The following is a 23,756-nucleotide window of genomic DNA, read 5'->3' as shown; positions in this document are numbered from 1 at the left end:
TTGGAATCACAGGCTGTTATATTTCATGGGTATACTTCATTACAATTGATTTAAATAATCCTAATGTAATAAGTCAGCAACACATTTGTCAATTGGGTATTTTGGGATGAAGTCATACAATGGATGTCATTTTTCTAGCAGAGCAGTCTTTTAAAATTTAATGAACTGGATATATAGAAGACAATCCTACTGTTTAAAGTCTCTGGGGAACTAACACACCATTGTAAAGCAATTATACTCCAATAAAGATGTTAAAAAAAAAAGAAAGAATGATGAGCAAACAAATTGTTAAATATGTAACTGAATAAACATACAATTGAATAAATCAATAAAAAATTAAAATAAAATAAAATCTCTGGGGATGGCTAAATATTGAATGTCAATATGGTAAGGACTTAGAAACATGGAATTTAAACTTTGTTTGTTTATTATATTAGATGAGCTGAAATCTACATAGGAATATACCCTAATTTCATTTTCTATGTAATAGGCAGCCTCAGAGCATTGTTTAATTAAAATGCCACTTAGACCAGTTAAACAAATTAGACTGAGCATAAACCTAGGGCTGCTAACTAAAATGTGCAGAAAGATGCACCAGTTCTCTAAGATGGTACCGTCTGAAGCATCTCCCACAACACTGGGTGCAAGAAGCATCATGACAGTTCTATAAGCCATTAAATGGTAACACAAATTTTGCTTTTGCCATGAAACTCACGGATCCTAAAAGGCTTGCATGCTTTAGAGGTAAGTAAGCTGTACATCTGTCAAATTGGGATGACATGGGGTTGTCACAGATTCTCTGCTTTATCTGGTCTACTGAGCTCTGTGTTTTTCTGGCAGAACAAAGAATCAGTTCATAGACATTTTTGAAAAGGACACTTAAAAAGAAAGATCAATAAAAATACTAATTGTCAACATCACTTGGGGAGAGAAAGGAAGCATGGATAGCTTCCATATTTTCTCTCTGTGTTGTGGAATGTTTTTAAATATTAACAGAATAGGCAAACTGATCAAGCCCACAGTGCTCTGTTGTATACTTGTTCTAGGTGGAGAAAATGTATAATTCTCAGCAGTACCTATCACAGATAGATCACAGAGTGTCAAAGGTAATGAAAATTCAAAGAGCAAGCAGGGAAATGCTTTTTCCATGACATGAAAAGGGGAGGTTCACTATTTAGTGTGTGACTGTAGCAATGAGATTCCTCATTCCCGGTTTGGGATTAATCTAAGGCACTACTGCTGCCTATTAAAATTTAATGAGAGAAATGCCAAAATACAGATATTAAATTATATTTATATAGCCAGATGTGTGTGTGGAACTGTCCAAGTGTTCTTTACCAAAATAATTTCCTGTCCAAATTATTTTAGCTGGATCCTGTAGTAGAGATATTGGAATCACAGTCCCCCAATCTTGGCAATATAGTGTAGAGAATGGTGACTTGAGAGGACATAGGCATCTTTAAATTTGAGGGGTGTGAATGGTATAAATGTTACAAATACACCTTCAGTTAGGTTATAAGGAATAGTGAATCATCATAATACCAGCCAGTATAAAAAAGCAGCAAAGTGTCTATTAATATACACTGTGCTGGCATCAGAAGCATCCACTTCCAATATAGCATTTTACTCAGAGAGGGAAGTGGTGCAACTTTAGAACAAATCCTGACTTTCCTGACCCACACAGAAAAGAGCAATGGCTTCTATTGGTAAGCTTCTAGAACAAAAGAGGGCAGAGTATTTTATCCAATGATTTGGCCACTGTGATTTATACAAATCTTTACCTATTCAGGTTTGTCCCATCTTTGCAGTGTTCTCAGACAGAAGACCAGATTAGATATCAGGAATAGGGAAACAAAATCTCTTCCTATTAAAACACAAAATCCTGTTCGATAAAATTATAAAATATGGTAGTGAGGTATGATATAGTAAAGTAAAAAAAGTACAGGATTTGGAATTAACAGCATGTACTACATTACTGCTTTGCTTCCTGGTAGAAGGAAACAAAGGAACATGGAAGCTGAGGGCGGGATTTCCTACTGTTGTCTGCTGTTAAGTAAATCTGCAAAATATAAAAAGGCCTGGAAGAGAAAACATGATGCCTGCTGTGTCTGCAAGGTATCGAGATGCCTAAAACATGGGGAAAATTCTTGGAGAGCACTTCACCTCAGTGGAAACTATTACCCATATACATCTGTCAGAGACCTCCTCAGGTTGGGTTGCTTGGCATGTAAAAGGCCAGTCAATCCCACAGATGAGGCTGCCCTGCAGGCATGTCTAACTTACAGGCCAGGCTTTCAGGAAATGTTAAAGGTCCCAGTGGAGCTGTGATTTGTACCCATGGTAACAACTGGACTGTTTGTAAGTCATACAAGCAGTGACAGTGTGGTATGATGTAGGACTCAGCCCCTTTTGTAAGACTCTACATGTAAAAATTCAAACTATTCAACACCAGTGGTACTGTGCAGACAAAGTACACAGGGAGTTCTAGAGGCCACGTGGTCTCATGGAAAGAATCATAATTTCTGACCTGTATGGCCTTTCGAGGCCAAGAACACTGAAAATATTCATTTGTTCATAGAGCATCGCTAGCAAAGGTATTATCGATATGGTAAGGTAATTGGGTTAAGGTCTTAGGGCTACATTTTATATGTAGCCTGAGATTCTTTTAAGTTTGCATTTTCAGAATCGGCTCTGATATACACAGGTCATATAGTCCAGAGTGCAAGTATAAGCAATGACAATAGCTTTTTAAAACATATTAACATAGTTTTCTTTTTCACACTTCCTTGCACGTGAGTCTCCCTCTATTTAAGCAGTCACTTATTTTAGGAGATTCAGGCCTGCTCAAGTGGGAATATAAAGAGAAACGGTCAAGAATCAATGTGTGACTTCCATGTCACAGGGCTGGGAGTAGAACTTGCCAGTACAAAGCCCTGGGAGAGAGGATTCAGGGTGCAGAGTTCTTAGAGCTCTAGACAAAGGCAAGGACCATAACTCGAGCAAGTGTAAGGCATCCTGCAGCAGAGAACAGCAGGCCTACCACAGACCCACCACTGTCACCATAGGGATAATCTGTTCATCTACTACCTGGCACCACCTTGGACCGAAGAGGAGAGGAAAGACCCACTGGGGGAAAAAAAACCTGGTAGGAAATTTGAACTTTAATACTGACAGGCTATCGCCTTCCCCTAAATAAAGCCGTTTTAAACTAAAAGGGACAGGAAAAAACCTCTAGTTGGCAAGTTTAAGTTTTCTCACTCTCCTTCAACAGTAATGAAGGCTCCAACACAAATGAGATTAATTACATGAAATTAAAATTAAAATCTTTTTTTACATGTGAATTGTAGTTTGCAAATACCAACCTTGCTATGCTAGCATTAAATTAAAATCAAGTATTTAAGCATATCTATATCTATATCTATATCTATATCTATATATATATATATATATTTTTTTTTTTTTGCGGTACTCGGGCCTCTCACTGTTGTGGCCTCTCCCGTTGCAGAGCACAGGCTCCGGACGCGCAGGCTCAGCGGCCATGGCTCACGTGCCTAGCTGCTCCGCGGCACGTGGGATCTTCCCGGACCGGGACAGGAACCCGTGTCCCCTGCATCGGCAGGCAGACTCTCAACCACTGCACAACCAGGGAAGCCCTAAGCATATATATTTGACAGAAACATTGTAGGCTATGGAGTCAGATAAACCTGATTTGAATTCTGGATTTCCTCGGATAATCCTCAGTTTCTTCATCCTGCTCGACGTTATAAGGAATAGAAATGTAGAGTGCTTGACCTGCTTGGTACTCAATAAGTGCTAGGTTCACTATGACTACTGCTGATGTTGTTGTTACTCTGTGACCATCGTCGTGATCAGCAGCAGCATCGTCATCATCCGTAGTAACAGTAGCAACAGTGGGACTTGATGGAGTAATGATGGCTCCATATTTAGTGTGGCAGGTAAAGCCCAGAAGCCTTTTTGCCTCATAAGTATTGGAAGAAGAAGGTTTTTTGGAATTATTTGAAATATGGAAAAGAGCTTATAAAACTGGGTGTGAAAAATGAGGACTGAAAAATTAAGGAGGGGGAATCCTTTCTATTATTTTCTTCCTGTGTGAAGTTGGCTTGAAGCCTTCAGGATAATCAGACTGATAGCAGTCTAGCTTCAGAAACGGGAGAAGGGGCTTTATTTATAGAGACGATATTTTGCTTAATACAAAGGGATGCAACTGGAGTTCATAAAGAAAGCTACCTGAAAACAAATACAATTATGTCTGATTATAATGCTTACTTAATGTACATATAAATTATTCTTTAAAAAGTATTATGTTGTGGCTTTTTATTAGAAAAAATAAGGTTAACAAGCATACTTAAAATTATTTCTTTAGTTCACAAATCAAAATCACATCCGAACTATAAATATAGCCCTTGAAGTAACAACTATAATTAAGGTAACAATGATATTTTCATTAGAACATTCCTTTGTTTGATATGGTGACATTTTTCTTTTAGTAAAACTATAAGTGATTAAAAAATCTATTTCTGCTCAAAGATCAATCAATTATTGTCACTCAGAGCTCACACTTGAAAGGAAAAGATAAATCTGTGTCTTAGAATTATGGTGCTAGAAAAAGGAAATTTTTTGAATCTGGAAAACAGATAAAAGGTGAAGAAGAACATGAAAGCTACTTTATCAGTGTTAAAAATTAGCATATTATACTCAGGAACCTAATAGAGACACAAATTAGATAGTTCTAAAACCGCTGCGATTCACGAAAGTTCCACAGTGAGAGGTGAGAGTTAGAAAACTCACTAAGACCAGATGTAACAAGACAGACTGGAAAGGACTCCATGGGCAGCTAAAATAAAGGAAAAACAATGCAGGGAGAAAGAATAAGTTATACCATTGAGAAAAGGGATTTCTATTGAGTTCTGAAGATTACGTTAAAACCATCTGTTTTCTCTCTCTCGGTGAGAAACTTGAAGACAGGGAGCATATCTTATTCATCTTCTATTCCTCAAACCTAATAGGAGGGGCTCAGCACAGGCATTTATTAAAGGAATGAATGAGATCGGGTACCCACTGTGGCACTCAGAAAGCTAAAATGTCTTATACCTTCGTCTGAAGAGCAATCTCAGATATTTGGGTAGCACAAGGAATGTTGGCTTCCTATGACACTAATACTTCAGTTGTTTATTTATTTATTTAACAAATGTTAACTCAGTTTTTAGTCAGGTGTTCTTGTATTGAGAATGTTTGCCCCATATTTCAGATATTTTCAGGTGTGCTGGGTCGAGGTGGAGAGGGAGAAGAAAATGTTGCTATTGGCAACGTTCCATAAAGCTCACTCCCTCCCTTGTCATTGCTGTAACAGAGATGTTAGAGAAGCACATATGGATTAAAGAACTGTTTTAGTAAAGAATACAAAAAATAGGCATTAAAGTTTTAGGTACATTGCTTTTGGTAACATAGATTTTTGGGGACATGTCATGGTAGAAGTATGCCCAGGTGCTCTCAGATGAAGGAATGGCCATTTACAGCAGGGGTGAAGTAGACAGTAGATACTTTACAGAGAAATGCCCGTGGAGCTGTGTCCTAAAAGACGACTCAACATTTACCTGACAACTTTTCTTACTGAGGGGGGTTTACTCTATACTGAAAAGAATGGCATTTCCTTTCAATAAATGCTATTTATGTTCCTACCCCAACATCTCAGGAGGTTATCTTTTAAATTTTTCATGGCCAAAGTTATAACCCTTCCTGCCTTATCTCAATTATTTAGCACCATCGAAGTACTAAAATTAGCTACAATTATACAACATAGAGATAACATGTATCGGACACTGTGCTGAGTGCTTCACCCGTATCCTTTTGATCCTCATAACAACCCTAGGTGGGGGGGATACTATTTAACTGCTTAGAGCCCAACTAAAATTATTTTTGATGATGGTGGAAGGTGGTGGTGCTGAAATCCCTTTGAATAAAAGATTCCTTTCTGGATGTCCTTTCTTGGGACTCGCAATGTTCTAAATGTTGGTAAGAAAATGTGAAGAGACACATGAAGGGAAAGATCTGGCATCTGTGCATCCATCCTTTTTTAGGAATGCCCCAGAACTCTGAAATAATTTTCACATTGCTTTTCAGTAGGAGTCTAAGTTCAATATTTTCAAATCCTTTCATACTGCATTTCCTTGTTGTGCAATAGATACAGTGAATGTCGGCTTTGGTTGTGCAGAAAGACATCAACATACAGTATCTCAGCTAACATTAGAGTCATAATTTAATCTTTGATATTTATGCAATAACACAGGTTATATTTACGAGGACATTCAGAAACATTAGAAACTTTAAACATTTTTCTGGCATTCACATGACAAGAAAATGTGGATGCACTTGGAAGCCTATTCCATTTTATTTGAATTGTAATGCCATCTGCCAAAACTCACTCTCTCAAAAAGTACTTGTTCTGACAGCATCAGAAAGGAACTTTGTCTGAGAATTAGGCATCTGTTTTTTGCTTAATTTACAAAAGGCACATTTTGTTTGCATTCACAAGGGCTTTCTACAAATTTACTCTTCAATTAATATGTCATTCTGTGACAATGACAAAATAATCAGATTCTTAAATGAGTCCCATTTCTTTTCACTTTTAACTTTGCAAAGCATGAAAGGATTATATGGTGTAGTACTCTTCCAGCTTATTACAAAGCCAGTTTTCCTCTGTGAAGATGACACTATTGGCATCACCCGGGCGTTCCCTTCAGGTAGTTTCTAGTAATGGCGCTGAATTTGTGCCAGGTCATCCTTGCCTGGTTCTCACTGTGATATGAAGCTTGTACATTTGTGCAATGATCAGTAGAATTTACCTGGAGTTAGTGGAAGAGGACTAAACAAACTAAGTTTCAGATCCTAAATTCCTTGGAAGTGTATGGTGAGAGCTGAAACTGGCCAGACATCTGCTGAGCTGTTCCTCCACAAACACACTGTGTAGACTCTGTATTTAACATGCTAGATGCGGCAGAGGGGATATGTCAGCAGATAAGATCCTTGCCTCTGAATAATTTACAATCTACTTGGAGAGGTAAAAACATCTGCATGTAAAAACAGAAATGGATCCATAAAGAGTATTTATGCATGAAGGTGCAGGTGTGAATTGGTATACACAAATACTGTGTAATTTCACAATAAATAATGTGCTTTACTTTGCAGTAGCTTCATAACTCTCACTGATTCTCAAGTAGAATCACAATGGAAACAGAATAGAAGTGTGGTGCTACTTGGGGGAAAATAAGATGAGTTCTGGCATGGGCTATGGAGAGAGAGGTGGGATGATGAGTAGTTCTGCAGAGAATGAACATAGGAAAATATATAAATTGTAAGTTAATTATCCTAGCTAGAGAAGAGTATTTATGTTAGATAATAAGAGAAAAAGCTGTATATGTAATGTAGATGAACTGATGGGATGCATTTGAATCCTAGGTTGAAGAGTCTTAAGTAACTGGAAACTTTTCTAGTGTCTAAGAAGAGAAACAACATAATAGATACATTTTGGGAAAGCCTTAATCAGGTACTTGCATTCTTGATATTTGCATCATTAGTACATAGCATATGCCCAGCACAGTGCTTAGAATAAAATACAAAAATGAAAGTTTAGAATCAGGAGGTAAGTTGGTTGTATTCAGGACGACATCTGCATTCCCGTGGCTGCCCTGATTCAGACCCTCTTTCCTATTTTTGGATAATTCTCCACAGCTCAAATCTTAGTGGGAGGTGGGTGCTAGATCCAACTACAGAAGTTGAAAAGCCCACATACTCGCCTTCCCTGAAGCCTGGAAATTAGGGCATGGAGCTGTGTTTAATCCAGGTTTGGGAAGTCAGACACAACTGCCTGGGATTTTGAATCTGGAGCTCATGGTGCAAAGAAGCAGCACCTGTAAAAAATTTATTCTAGTGATGGAAGAGAATGCCACAGCTAGTTTTGGGGGCAGTCATAGCAGTTTGGCCAGAGAGAGCAGTGTCTTCCTTGGCCTGTTCTTGTGGGATGACCCCAGCTGGGGTCCTGGCTATGAAAACTCACTTTCTTATTTTCCGAGCCTGGTTTTCCCACCTTCCTTGTCATTCTGTAAGCTACCAAACAGCCTTTCAATAAATTCATTTTCTACCTAAATCAAGAGAATCAGTTTCTGCTGTTTGCACTCAAGAACTTTGATAAAGGTATCTCAGTCAGGCAGTGACTAGGATCCTATTTTGGGATAATGATAATGGCTAGAGTGAAAAAAGGACAAAATTGAGAGATACTGACAATGAAGAACTGACAGATTTGGTAACTAGCAAGATACTGCTGTCCCATTCTGGCTTCACTACTCTGTTTGCAGTAATACGTGCATGACATTGCCTAAGGGATAACACACAGTGAAACAAAATGTTTGCAAATATATATCCTAACGGATTCATAATAAAGTGTTTGTACAACATGTGAACATAATGTCTGTAAGTGTGACATTTCTTCAGAACAGAAACTAAACTGGGGAAGTGGTGGTAAACATAAATGGTGTTTTTAAATAAAAATATCTTTCTATAGAGGGAAAGAGTGAAGCTTTCATGAGCCACTATACTTTTTTGACTCTATATATGTTTATGAGAACCATGTTAATTGTTTACATTGACGTCTTAGCTTTAATAAGCAGCACCTGTTGCCTCAATCTTGACATGGCCGAAACAAAATTCATAGTTTTTCCTCCAAGAGGTCCTTCACCAATGTGTTTTGTCTCAATAATCAGCATTGCAGGTGCCAGTTGCCCAATCAAGGAACCTAAGAGAGAACATGGATTTCTTCCTTCCTTCTTCTGATGATTCAAAAAGTCCTGTATTCCATCCCTTAATCATCTCTCAAATAATTCCCCTCCCCTCCATGACTATGACCGTTGCCAAAATCTCATCACTTCTTAACTAGAGTTTTGCCAATTGTTTCCTTGTCCCTTCCAATCCACCCCTACTAGAAATCCTTAGGTGCCCTTCCCTTTGGTTTTTAAAGTCTAAACCCATTAGAAAGGCACACAGGGGGCTTCCCTGGTGGCGCAGTGGTTAAGAATCTCCCTGCCAATGCAGGGGACACGGGTTTGAGCCCTGGTCCGTTAAGATCACATGCCATGGAGCAACTAAGCCCGTGCACCACAACTACTGAGCCTGTGCTCTAGAGCCTGTGAGCCACAACTACTGAGCCCGCGTGCTGCAACTACTGAAGCCCGCGCACCTAGAGCCTGTGCTCCTCAACAAGAGAAGCCACCACAATAAGAAGCCTGCACACCGCAACGAAGACCCAACGCAGCCAAAAATTAATAAATTTATAAAAAAAAAAAAAAAGAAAGGCACACAGGGTCTGCCATGATCTGCCACGATCACATCTTCCGAAGTACATCTCCTTTCCCACATAAGGCTTTCGTGCTGAGACTTTTTTCCATGCTCCAACTTTACACAATTCCTTGGCTCTTTGATTTTGCATATGCTGTTTCCTCTGCCTGGAACCTGCTTCTCACTTCCTGTCTAAATTCCATCTGTCCTCTATGACTCAGCTGATTGTTACCCTTCTTAAAAGTGTCTCCTGACCATCATTCTTAGCAAGGTAGCCGTGGCTACACATCTATAATCCTTGGTTCAAATGTTACAACCCTTATCACTTGTTGCATAATGGATTATGTCTCCATCCTTCTCCACCAGTAGACAGTGAGGATTGTGGGGACCATATAGCTCATTGAGTTTTGTATTCTTATTTCTCAGTGACCTTTATAAAGCATCTAGGGTTTCTCCAAAATAAGTCCTCTCTCTCTCTCTCTCTCTCTCTCCCTCTCTCTCTCTCTCTCTCTCTCTCTCTCTCTCTCTCTCTCTATATATATATATATATATATATAGTTTCAGGAATGAAAAGAGCACATATTCCTTATAAACCTGAAGGATATCCATAACAACACTTGGGCTAATTTTATGATCATAAACAATTATTTTTATAAAGGTAAGAGAAGGTGTAAGGTATTTCCATTAACCAGCACTTAGTCTATAGTGAAGCTGGATCTGTAAGACACAATATACAATTGTTCCCCAAATGTTCAATGGTCAGAATGATAGTTCTTTTGAAGGAGCGGAATAGTTATTGAGTAACATTCTTGGCCCCAAGAGGAAAGGAAGTTCAGAAAGCTGCTTTACCTTTCTTTCAACTTCAAAATGGATTTTCAAAGACAGAGTCCTTTAGAGACTCTTGTTTAATGCAAGTATCTCTTACATTATGGGAAATACAGAAGAGAAAGCAAGAAGAAAACGTATAGATCAAATAGAGGGAATAGGAGATTGTGAGATAAACAGACGGAGAAAAATGTTTAAAATTTTAAAGTCCAATGAAGAGAGAAGGGAAGAGGGGAAGCAAGACAAATGGTCAAAAGTGCAGAGAAAGCTCCAGCTTCATGTTTACTGAGATTCGACCTTAACAGAAAACTGGTGTTTCCTTGAGTTTTTGGCTTCTTTCCCAGTGCTCTGCTCAAAAATTCCCTCATCTTCATCACCCAACTCCCCGAGGTCAGGCAACATCCACAAGGAATCAGGCATTTGACTGGAAGTCTGAGGGGCAGTCTGTACTCGCTGCACTTTTGCAGTTCAGTACAGGGAAGAGACAGAAATGACCCAACACAGAACACAAAATTCTGTTTTGTGATCTAGCATTACAGATATTTTCCTAGTTTACTTAATATATTTCCAACCTTGAATTAACTTAGATACCAGTCTTAAGAGAAAAAGTTTTACACAGGTGCTATTATTTTTCTGTTTCCTATAATGAATTCAGTTTTCCTACTAAAAAGAACTTGGGAGACGTACAAAATTGAAAAGAATTCCAAGAATATGATGAAAATGCAAATACATTCTTAAACACTTATTTTGTATGAAGTGGATGGAGGAATACAGTAGAGCACTAAAAACAGATCTTAACCAAGATCCAGAAAAAAAGGTCATACTGATTCTAATAAGAATGCAGAGCATGTGGACAATATTAACTGTCTATGGAAAACAGAACAAAAACTTTTTCTATGAGGCTGTGTGTTCTTGTTCATATCCTTGTCACTGTTGAATCTCCAGGTCTAGCCCAGGGCCAGGAAAACAGCAGGTATTCAAGAAACATAACTTGAATAAATTAGACTAGAAGGTAATTTGGAGGTAGTATACCAACAGTTTTAAGATGACTCTTTAAGGTAAGTTTTAGGATAACCAATATAAAATATAATCTCCACACAGCAAAGCGATTGACGAAAAGAACAAGTCAGATAAACTCATACCCCATTCAAAAAATACTCTCCAATGTGATTTAGGAAAAAGTCCAAATTCCATTTTGGGACCTCCAGGCCTTCCATTCCTGGCAACTTCTCTGACTTCAGGTCCTACCATTCTCCTCTCTGTTCTCTATACTTGAGCCGAAGTGGTGATTTTGCTTTGTTTTGTTTCCCTTGCCATTCCTGAGTGTGTTAAGCCAAGTCCTACTTCAGGGCTTTTACTTCTGCCCTTTTCTTTACCTGGTATGTTCTTCCTTAGATATTTTCATAGCTGGATCCTCATAATTCAAATCTCAAATATCACGTGCTTCAGAGGGCTTGACTGTACTATCTAAAATAGCTTCCCTTCACTTCATCCAGTGCCCCACCTTATTTTACCAGCATTTTTTACTATATGAAATTTTACTATTTATTTTCTTGCTTACTTGATCTAAGCTTCACTTGGGCTCCATGTTATCTTGATATGCAAAGTAAATGGTCTCTTATTGACTGAATGAATGAGAGAAATATAAAATGTTATGAAACTATGTATAAGTGAAAAGGGTTATGTGAGGTCTGATAGGTTCAAGACATATAGAATCCAGGAAAGAAAAGAACAGAAGGTTAGGTTAAATCTCTGTTCTTGGCCCTAAGAGAAAGAACTCTGACTATTATGTTTCTTGATTGGCTCAGTGTTGGTCAAAGGGATATACTAAATAAATGACAAATATTTTCACTTAGCTTCCTAGTTAGTAATTCAACTTTTAGGTAGAATGAATTTGATGTGAATTTAAAGAATGTCGAGCATGACATTCCAGACCTTAATAACCTAGGATATAAAATGGTGGAAAGAGATGGAAACAGTTATTTTAATAGGTGGCAACAGATTTTTCATGAGAACGTTTATATTCAGGAAAATACCTTGATGATTCTGTTTGGTTGTAAAAAAAAAAAAGTAAAGTCCTAGGAGCTTTACTATTTTAAAGGGAGACCATTAAAAAAAAAAAAAAAAAGAAAAGCTAAACTGCTCTGCACACGGAATGAAGATAAATGTAAGGAAGAGAAAAGAAGAGGCAGAGGGAGATTAAGCCTATGAAAGCACACTGATGTCAAGGTCGCCAAAGTAACTGTAAAAATAAAAACACTGAATATTATATTTAAAATTTCTGCACACACAGGCAGACACACAATCTTACATTGCCCAAACCACCAATAAATTCTGTTAACATATTCTGTTAACATTACCTGGTAATGCCCTATATGAGAAATTCCTAAGAAGACCAAGGAGTAAGGGTTGAGTTCCATATCTGGGCTGACCTGGAAAGAACAGCCATGGAAAGTGAAATGTGAGTGACAGCCACAGTTTGGTGGGCAAGAACTTAGAGATAAGGTTGACCTAAAGAACTAATGTTCCAGGAACACACAGAAGTTTTGGTTAGGGCTCAGTCTCTGGAACAAGACTAAAAATTGTTTGAACATTTACTAACTTACAAGGCTGAGATATAGCAATCAACAAGATAATGACTCCAGTTTCATCTGTCACATGACTTCACTTCTATGGAAGAGACTGACAATTGTCACATTTCTATCTCCATAGCAGGAATGGGTTCCATCCAGTTACAGATAAGTTTCCAAATATTAAAAAGTCTTAAAAATAAGTAGAGGGCAACATATTATATTGTCTGTCCTCTTCTATTTCTAATTTATAGAGGACTAGGGTTATTACATTCACATCTGTTAACGATATTGGGTAGCATCCTAAACTAAAAATTAAACATTGTCTATGAAATATACAGGGCCTAAGTATATATCAGAGAGGGGCAAAAAGGAGGTGTAAATCCTCCGTGAAGCTGAATTGCATGTGTGAGTATGTGTGCTGTATGAGAAAAAGCCGAGAATAGAAACTGGCTATCTACATGCTATAATCAGGTAGAAGATTCTTCAAAGGAATGTCAAATTGAACCAAATAATCCACGATCAAAGACAAGTCAGAAAGTGGAACAGCAGGGTTAACTCAGTTGACTCAGGTATTACAAGAAGAATGCTTGAAATGACTTGAGGTACTACTGCTGATTTCACGTCAGGGTCAGAAGGATACTTATCAAAGTTGCACCTCTGAATTTGACTTTACTCTCATTATTACCTGTGCTTATAACATTGCTTGTCTAGAAAATATCTTGTTAACTATTAGTTTACCATCTCTTGTTTGATTATCTGGAACTTTTATAATATCACGGTGACTGAGATGGCCTTAACATTCCCCTCAGCTTGCCTAAACTTAAGAAGGGTTTCTTCCTGATTGTGGGCCCCTGACCTCTCTTTTCTTAGAGCTATCACTTTAGAAACTTGCAACTGTAATTGCTTTTCTGCCTCTTCAAGGTATGTCTTCTACAACCCAGGAATATCTTTCTCAAGGACCTGGGAGCCATCTCTTTGAAATGTAAACATCAAGAAAGATACCACCCCTATCTCCCAGTCTTTGTGGGAGGGTAGGAGCTTAACTTTGGTAAGTGCCAATTAGCAAACACAGATGGCCTAACCATTTTGACCAAATTTCTCCATTCCGCTCACTCCCACAGTCCTCCAGTATTTTCCGTTCGCGTACCCCAGCATTTAAAAATCCTCCTGCTTTTCGTTTGGGGAGTTGAGTTCACTCTCTCTTCCCTACTGCAATAGCCTTGAACAAGTCTTCCTTGCCTGTTTAACTGTTAGCTCTGACTGGTGCAATATTTCTTTGGCAGTGGACTGATCTGTTTTCTCATCTTCCTTAATTATTTATTCTCTTGATATCAGGCAATACTTTCCAGTTACTTTTAGGCCAGTAAAAGTCTTCTTTTAAATATGAGATTTAGAATAAAAGTAATTGAAATGGGTATTCATGACAGAGGTAGTAAATGATAGATACACTGAAGAACAAACATAATCAGAGAGTAGAAAATGAAAATTTAGGTAATTGGATGTTAATTAAATATAGTTATTTGCCATCTGCCTTTACAAGGATTAAGTCACCAGCCACTGCAGTTGATGACCTTCAACACACCCTGAAGGAAGTTCAAGGTGGAAATCAGGAATGAGGCACTCTGTGCTCTGGGAAAAATTGCCAAAACGGGTCTTAAGATAGATATTTTCAGGAGAAGATTTTATCAGCTGAATTTCTTGCACCTTCTCATATTCAGAAAAGCACTAAAATTGTTAACAAAGACATCTGCTCCTTGTGACTAGCAGCAACCTTCTGCCAAGATGTGCGCTTGATTGCATGTGTCCCCCTTCACTAAAATCACATATATACAACCCCCTTACCTCTTTGTTCCTCTGAGCAGTTCCTCAGAGCTATCTCAGACGCTATCTCTTGGGCTATAGTCCTCTTTCTGCCCCCAATAAAACTTAACTCACAACTCTCATGTGGTGCATTTTTTCTTCAGTCAACAATATGAAAGAGACCCACCACCAGTCCGTCCCATCAGGAACCTTGCACAAGCCTCTTAAATAGCCTCATCCACCAGAGGGCAGACAGCAGAAGCAAGGAGAACTATAATTCTGCAACTGTGGAAGGAAAACCACATTCACAGAAAGATAGACAAGATGAAAAGGCAGAGGGCTATGTACCAGATGAAGGAACAAGATAAAACCCCAGAAAAACAAATAAATGGAGATAGGCAACCTGCCAGAAAAAGAATTCAGAATAATGATAGTGAAGGTGATCCAGGACCTCAGAAAAAGAATGAAGGCAAAGATCGAGAAGATGCAAAAAATGTTTAACAAAGACCTAGAAGAATTAAAGAACAAACAAACAGAGTTGAATAATACAATAACTGAAATGAAAACTACACTAGATGGAATCAATAGCAGAATAACTGAGGCAGAAGAACGGATAAGTGACCTGGAAGACAGAATGGTGGAATTCACTGCTGTGGAACAGAATAAACAAAAAAGAATGAAAAAAATGAAGACAGCCTAAGAGACATCTGGGACAACATTAACGCAACAACATTCGCATTAAGGGGTCCCGGAAAGAAAGAGAAAGAGAAAGGACCTGAGAAAATATTTGAAGAGATTAGAGTCAAAAACTTCCCTAACATGGGAAAGGAAATAGCCACCCAAGTCCAGGAAGCGTAGAGAGTCCCATATAGGATAAACCCGAGAGGAAACATGCTGAGACAAATAGTAAACAAACTGGCAAAAATTAAAGACAAAGAAAAATTATTGAAAGCAGCAAGGGAAAAATGACAAATAATATACAAAGGAACTCCCATAAGGTTAACAGCTGACTTCTTAGCAGAAACTCTACAAGCCAGAAGGGAGTGGCATGATATACGTAAAGTGATGAAAGGGAAGAACCTACAACCAAGACTACTCTACCCAGCAAGGATCTCATTCAGAATCAATGGAGAAATCAAAACCTTTACAGACAAGCAAAAGCTAAGAGAATTCAGCACCACCAAACCAGCTCTACAACAAATGCTAAAGGAACTTCTCTAAGTGGGAAACACAAAAGAAGAAAAGGACCTACAACAACAAACCCCAAAAAATTTAAAAAATGGTCACAGGAACATAAATATGGATAATTACCTTAAATGTGAATGGATTAAATCCTCCAACCAAAAGACAAAGGCTTGCTGAATATATACAAAAACAAGACCCATCTATATCCTGTCTACAAGAGACCCACTTCAGACCTAGGGACACATACAGACTGAAAGTGAGGGGATGGAAAAAGATATTCCATGCAAAAGGAAATTAAAAGAAAGCTGGAGTAGCAATACTCATATCAGATAAAATGGACTTTAAAATAAAGTATGTTACAAGAGACAACGAAGGACACTACATAATGATCAAGGGATCAATCCAAGAAGAACATAAAACAATTATAAATATATATGCACCCAACATAAGAGCACCACAATACATAAGGCAACTGCTAACAGCTATAAAAGAGGAGATCAACAGTAACACAATAATAGTGGGGGACTTTAACATCTCACTAACACCAATGGACAGATAATCCAAAGTGAAAATAAATAAGGAAACAGAAGCTTTATATGACACAATAGACCAGATACATCTAATTGATATTTATAGGACATTCTATCCAAAAAGAGCATATTACACTTTCTTCTCAAGTGTGCATGGAACATTCTCCAGGATAGACCACAACTTGGGTCACAAACAAGGCCTCAGTAAATTTAAGAAAACTGAAATCATATCAAGCATCTTTTCACACCACAATGCTATGAGATTAGAAATCAATTACAGGGGAAAAAACGTAACAAGCACAAACACATAGAGGCTAAACACTAAGTTACTAAATAACAAAGAGATCACTGAAGAGATCAGAGAGGAAATCAAAAAATACCTAGAAACAAATGACAATGAAAACACGATGAACCAAAGCTTATGGGATGCAGCAAAAGCAGTTCTAGGAGGGAAGTTTGTAGCTATACAAGCCTAACTCAAGAAACAAGAAAAATCTCAAATAAACAATCTAACCTTACACCTAAATGAACTAGAGAAACAAGAACAAACAAAACACAAAGCTTGCAGAACGAAAGAAATCATAAAGATCAGAGCAGAAATAAATGAAATAGAAACAAAGAAAACAATAGAAACAAAGAAAACAAAGAAAACAAAAACAAAGGATCAATAAAATTAAAAGCTGGTTCTTTGAGGAGATAAACAAGATTGATAAACCATTAGCCAGACTCATCAAGAAAAAGAGGGAGAGGACTCAAATCAATAAAATTAGAAATGAAAAAGGAGAAATTACAACAGACACCGAAGAAATACAAAGCATCTTAAGAGACTACTACAAGCAACTCTATGCCAATAAAATGGACAACCTGGAAGAAATGGATAAATTCTTAGAAAGGTATAACCTTCCTAGACTGAACCAGGAAGAAACAGAAAATAAGAACAGACCAACTACAAGGAATGAAATTGAAACTGTGATTAAAAATCTTCCAACAAACAAAAGAACAGGACCAGATGGCTTCACAGGTGAATTCTATCAAACATTTAGAGAAGAGCTAACACCCATCCTTCTCAAACTCTTCCAAAAAAATGCAGAGGAAGGAACTCTCCCTAACTCACTCTATGAGGCCACCATCACCCTGATACCAAAACCAGACAAAGATACTACAAAAAAAGAAAATTACAGACCAATATCAGTAAAGAATATAGATGCAAAAATCCTCAACAAAATACTAGCAAACAGAATCCAACAACACATTAAAAGAATCATACCCCATGATCAAGTGGAATTTAACCCAGGGATTCAAGGATTCTGTAATATATGCAAATCAATCAATGTGCTACACCATATTAACAGACTGAAGAATAAAAACCACATGATCATCTCAATAGATGCAGAAAAAGCTTCTGACAAAATTCAACACCAATTTATGATAAAAACTCTCCAGAAAGTGGGCATAGAGGGAACCTACATCAACATAATAAAGGCCATATATGACAAATCCACAGCAAACATCATTCTCAATGGGGAAAAACTGAAAGCATTTCCTCTAAGATCAGGAACAAGGCAAGGATGTCCACTCTCACCACTATTATTCAACATAGTTTTGGAAGTCCTAGCCACGGCAATCAGAGAAGGAAAATAAATAAAAGGAATACAAATTGGAAAAGAAGAAATAAAACTGTCACTGTTTGCAGATGACATGATACTATACATAGAGAGTCCTAAAGATGCCACCAGAAAACTACTAGAGCAAATCAATGAATTTGGTAAACTTGCAGGATACAAAATTAATGTACAGAAATCTCTTGCATTCCTATACACTAACGATGAAAAATCTGAAAGAGAAATTAGAGGAAACACTCCCATTTACCATGGCAACAAAAAGAATAAAATACCTAGGAATAAACCTGCCTAAGGAGACAAAGGACTTCTATGCAAAAAAGTATAAGACACTGATGAAAGAAATTAAAGACGATACAAACAGAGGGAGAGATATAACATGTTCTTGGATTGGAAGAATCAACATTGTGAAAATGACTATACTACTCAAAGCAATATACAGATTCAATGCAATCCTTATCAAATTAGCAATGGAATTTTTCACAGAACTAGAACAAAGAATCTTAAAATTTGTATGGAGACACAAAAGACCCCAAATAGCCAATGCAATCTTGAGGGATAAAAATGGAGTTGGAGGAATCAGACTCCCTGACTTCAGACTATATTACAAAGCTACAGTAATCAAGAAAATATGGTACCAGCACAAAAACAGAAACATAGATTAATGGAACAAGATAGAAAGCACAGAGATAAACCCATGCACCTATGGTCAACTATCCTATGACAAAGGAGGCAAGGATATACAATGGAGAAAAGACAGTCTCTTCGATAAGTGATGCTGGGAAAACTGGACAGCTACATGTAAAAGAATGAAATTAGAACACTCCCTATCACCATACACAAAAATAAATTTAAAATGGATTAGTGACCTAAATGTAAGACCAGACACTATAAAACTCTTAGAGGAAAACATAGGAAGAACACTCTTTGACATAAATCACAGCAAGATCTTTTTTGATCCACCTCCTAGAGTAATGGAAATAGAAACAAAAATAAATAAATGGGACCTAATGAAACTTCAAAGCTTCTGCACAGCACATAAAGAGGAGGAAAAGAGAGCCCAAAGAATGGGATAAAATATTTACAAATGAATTAACAGACAAAGGATTAATCTCCAAAATATATAAACAGCTCATGCAGCTCAACAGTAAAAAAAACAAACAACCCAATCCAAAAATGGGCATAAGACGTAAATAGACATGTGTCCAAAGAAGACATACAGATGGCCAAGAAGCACATGAAAAGCTGCTCAACATCACTAATTATTAGAGAAATGCAAATCAAAACTACAATGAGGTATGACCTCATACCAGTTAGAATGGGCATCATCAGAAAATCTACAGACAACAAATGCTGGAGAGTGTGTGGAGAAAAGCAAACCCTCTTGCACTGTTGGTGGGAATGTGAATTGATACAGCCACTATGGAGAACAGTATGGAGGTTTCTTAAACAACTAAAAATAGAATTACCATATGATCCAGCAATCCCACTACTGGGCATATACCCAGAGAAAACCATAATTCAAAAAGACACATGCACCCCAATGTTCACTGCAGCACTATTTACAATAGCCAGGTCATGGAAGCAACCTAAATGTCCATAAACAGACGAATGGATAAAGAAGATGTGGTACATATATACAATGGAATATTACTCAGCCATCAAAAGGAAGGAAATTGGGTCATTTGTAGAGACACGGACGGATGTAGAGACTGTCATGCAGAGTGAAGTAAGTCAGAAAGAAAAAACAAATATCATATATTAACGCATATATGTGGAACCTAGAAAAATGGTACAGATGAACCAGTTTGTAGAGCAGAAATTGAGACACAGATGTAGAGAACAAACGTATGGACACCAAGAGGGGGGAAACGGCGGGATTGGTGGTCGTGGGGTTGGTGGTGTGATGAATTGGGCGATTGGGATTGACATATATACACTGATGTGTATAAAATTGATGACTAATAAGAACCTGCTGTATAAAAAAATAAAATAAAATTCAAAAACAGGGCTTCCCTGGTGGCGCAGTGGTTGAAAGTCCACCTGCCGATGCAGGGGACACGGGTTCGTGCCCCGGTCCAGGAGGATGCCACATGCCGCGGAGCGGCTAGGTCCGTGAGCCATGGCCGCTGAGCCTGTGCGTCCGGAGCCTGTGCTCCGCAACGGGAAAGGCCACAACAGTGAGAGGCCCGCATACCGCAAAAAAAAAAAAAAAAAATTCAAAAACAAAAAAAATGGATTAGAGACAAGAAAAAGAAAAAAACAATATCAAAGAATAATTAAATGACAAAATACTCTCTCTCTCTTCACCCTGAACAACACACACACACACACACACACACACACACACTCATGAGCACACACATATACACAGACACAAACGGAGAAAAAAACCTTTTTAACTTAATGCCATACATAAAAATGCTCGAAGTTGGAAAATTCCTCTGTCAAGTGGAGAAATCATCCTGATATATGATGTGAAATGCATGAGAACTTTTTTGAACATAACAGCAGGATTTCAACTATAGAATGCTAAGTGTTGACATTGTGGTAAGAATAACTGCTTGCATCAACAGAGCTACTAATTTACAAAAACAATGCCATAGTATTTACAATAGATAAAAATACAAACACATGCATAAAGTTTGATTATTGTTCATCAGATAAGTAGGTATGTAAGATTTAGAACTCTGACGTTAATAAAAACAAAACAAAACAATACAAAACAAAAACCATCTAGGCACATTCGGTTTGTCAGTTTCCTCTTTTAAGTAGAAAAGAATGTAACATCCACATTTTGTTCATAAAGAAATGCCTGAATGCATTTGGTTTGCTAGTTTTCTGATTTATCATTATTCTTCTGATGATAAAACCTAACTTGTAGATATAAAATGGTATTGACCAATACCATCTAGCTTATCTGAAAACAGCAGGTTGTCTAAGTTTCTCCAGAGAAAATCTTGTGCTCCTTTTTCTTCTGTTAATATGGGCAATTAGAAACATAAGGGTCCATTGTGACTGGCGGCTTCCTGGTTAAAACTTCTCAGCAGCAGCTAAAAGTCTCGCTACCTAGGTTTCTCTTCCAACAAAGATAAATACTCCATTATCTACTTACTTCAGTCGTTTTCACTAAATTCAGCCCAAATCATCTCTTGTAAAATTGATTATAATATGTTGTCAGTTTTTATTGAACTAAAATTAATTTACTGTTCAGGTCTGATTTTTTAATCAGTTGTTATCAGGACTGTGAAAATGAGTAGAGTGAAATAAAAACAACCCAAATGTATAATCAGATCTTATGTTTTTATTTCACACAATTTCTCAATAAAAGAAAGAACGGTCTAGGGACAATTAGGTTCACGGAGGTGGTTTAATTATCATGGTGAGTAGTTTTAGTTAGAGGTAAATTTAGCCTATAAATGAGATCTGGGTCCATCATGGTATTTTGGGGTTGGAAATGACACATGATGTCATCATCTCTACACAATTGGGAGAAATATTTTTCCTTGGTAGAGCTAAATTATTGGGAATTCATATTTAAATAGTCTTCTGGGCATTTCTCTGGTTTACGAAAACAAGGTTTAAGTTGATATACGCTATTTCCCTCAGTCTCCCCAAAAACATGCTCATCATTCTCCTTGACGTCCAGCTGCTCAAGATGATGTAAGTCATTTCTTTCTGAAGGTCTTATTTTATTACTGTCATAGTGAAATGTAAACCAGAGCACGAGACTCAGAAAAGTAGACTTATATTTTTCTGTATATTTATTTTACAACTATAAGCTCTTACATGGCAATTCCCCAGTCATCTGCCATCTAGAATGTTTTCTTATTTCCATTCATTAAAAAAATAACATTTTATTCTAACTCTCAGGAGTCTTTGTTTTGTGAAAACCTAGGGTGCTTTTAGTCTCCTCAAGGAATAGTAACGAAGTTCCCTAGAGACTAAAAAGCAACAACAAAAAACCCAGTATATTTTAGGATGGATCTGTAGTATGGGGAAAATCAAATGGAAGGACAGATTGATCCTCAAGCAGTTGGGAATCATCAATATGCATTAGCAACCTTGAACTTGATATAGGTATTGAGGCTTGCAGTCTTTCAATTCCTTGCAAACTCAAGATGAAATTGGCCCGTATTTTAATTTGCATTTCTTTGAAAATAGCTCAGGTAAACATTTTTTTATATGTTGATTAGACATTTAAATTTCTCTCTTTTTTGAATTAACTATTGTGTCTTTTGCCCATTTACCTTTTTACATAGTCTATGTAAGTGCTTCTACGCTTTCTTTTATATTCAGAAGTTTTGTTAATCTCATTTTTATTCTTTTACATTTCTTGCTTCACTTTTAACTTGAGGAAGATACTGTTCATGCATTTTTACTGCTTTTAATGGGTGAAATTTATTATAGAAGAAATGAATGAAAAAACAGATGTTTCGGTAGTTTATTTTAAATTTCATACAATTTAAGTTGTATTATTTCCTCATCTGTAAAGATGGAGCCAATAATACCTATAGCATGGGACTGAGATAAATATGACACATAGTGGGGTTAAGTGTGAGTAATTAGTTACAACACATTCCTTCCTTCACTCTCATTTTCTCTCCTTCATAGATAATAGAGTTACAAATATAGCTGTTTTCAGTGTGCTTCCTGCCTTGTCTTGCTGAGTCCTGTTCATCACCTAGACTGCAAATGTTCCCCTCTTCTATACCTTTATCCTGATTCCAATCCTCCCACATTCGACAGAATCATTGCTTCTACTTCCATAGCATGTTTTATCTTACAGAGATTCTATTATATTAAAGTTAGTTGTTCACATACCTGTCTGTATCACTACTGTGTATTCCGTGAGAAGTCTAGCAGTGCTCAACACTGTTATCTCTGTGTGTGTGTGTAAGCCCTATTCTTTCTTCCAATTTATGTGTCTGGAATTTTATAAATTTATTTATTTATTTATTTTTGGCTGAGTTGAGTCTTTGCTGCTGTGTGCGGGCTTTCTCTAGTTGCGGCGAGTGGGGGCTACTCTTCACTGTGGTGCACGGGCTTCTTGGTGGCCCTTCTTGTTGTGGAGCACGGGCTCTAGGCAGGCAGGCTTCAGTAGTTGTGGTTCGTGGGCTCTACAGTGCAGGCTCAGTAGTTGTGGCACATGGGTTTAGTTGCTCTGTGGCATGTGGGATCTTCCTGGACCAGTGCTCGAACCCGTGTCCCCTGCATTGGCAGGCAGATTCTTAACCACTGCACCACCAGGGAAGCCCTGGAATTTTAAACTAATATTATGTTTTATAGACCTATCCCCTATAGTGTTACAAAGTTTGCAATGATAGTGTAATATTTGCTATTGCACGGCTAGAATTTCAGTAGTGTTTGGTTTCTTCCTAGACTTTTAATGTGTGAAGCTGATGCCAGAAAAATAAATCTAAAAATATGTGTTTTTATAGTACTTCTCAATGATAGTACTTATCATGATGTATTACAATTTGTCTGTCTATATCTGTCTCTATCCCAACCATGAGGGCTGGGATCCTGTGTTGTTTTTTTATTCTTTATTTTATAACCCTAGCATTGAGCATTATTTCTACTGTAAAGCATGCTCAGTAAATTTCTGTTGAATGAATGAACGAATACCTGAATGAATGAAGGAAAAATTACTCTGGTTTTATAGATGAGGAAACTAAAGCCTGCAGGAGTTAGGGAACTTGCCTAAACTCACACAGCAGTAATTTAAATACAAGACCATTAGATTCCAAAGCCAGTGCTTTTCCACTATATTTCAGGAACTTCAGAAAAAAAGATTACTCAAATTTAATTAACTTTAAAGAACTAAGTAGTAGGGTCAGTGAAGAAAATAAAACCATCAAGTCTAATCCATTTAC

The 23,756-nt window shown here is 37.4% G+C and overlaps 1 protein-coding gene across 12 annotated transcripts in view; it reads right to left on the bottom strand.

Annotated features, from left to right (window-relative positions):
• The window catches only part of MAGI2 (membrane associated guanylate kinase, WW and PDZ domain containing 2), a 1,374,207-nt gene that overhangs the window by 388,174 nt on the left and 962,277 nt on the right, over window positions 1-23,756 (bottom strand). For 8 of the 12 annotated variants that reach the window (XM_049714931.1, XM_049714925.1, XM_049714927.1 and 5 more), the window contains one exon: window positions 12,534-12,605. The exons of the other annotated variants lie outside the window; for them this stretch is intronic. In XM_049714931.1, the coding sequence (XP_049570888.1) occupies window positions 12,534-12,605 (72 nt within the window). The remainder of the gene's footprint in view (window positions 1-12,533; window positions 12,606-23,756) is intronic. 12 annotated transcript variants of the gene reach the window in all.

This window comes from Orcinus orca, chromosome 9 (assembly GCF_937001465.1).
Source record: "Orcinus orca chromosome 9, mOrcOrc1.1, whole genome shotgun sequence".
Lineage (NCBI taxonomy): Eukaryota > Metazoa > Chordata > Mammalia > Artiodactyla > Delphinidae > Orcinus > Orcinus orca.
The sequence above is the reverse complement of the archived record's forward strand: the minus strand, read 5'-3'. Positions and strand labels throughout refer to the sequence as shown.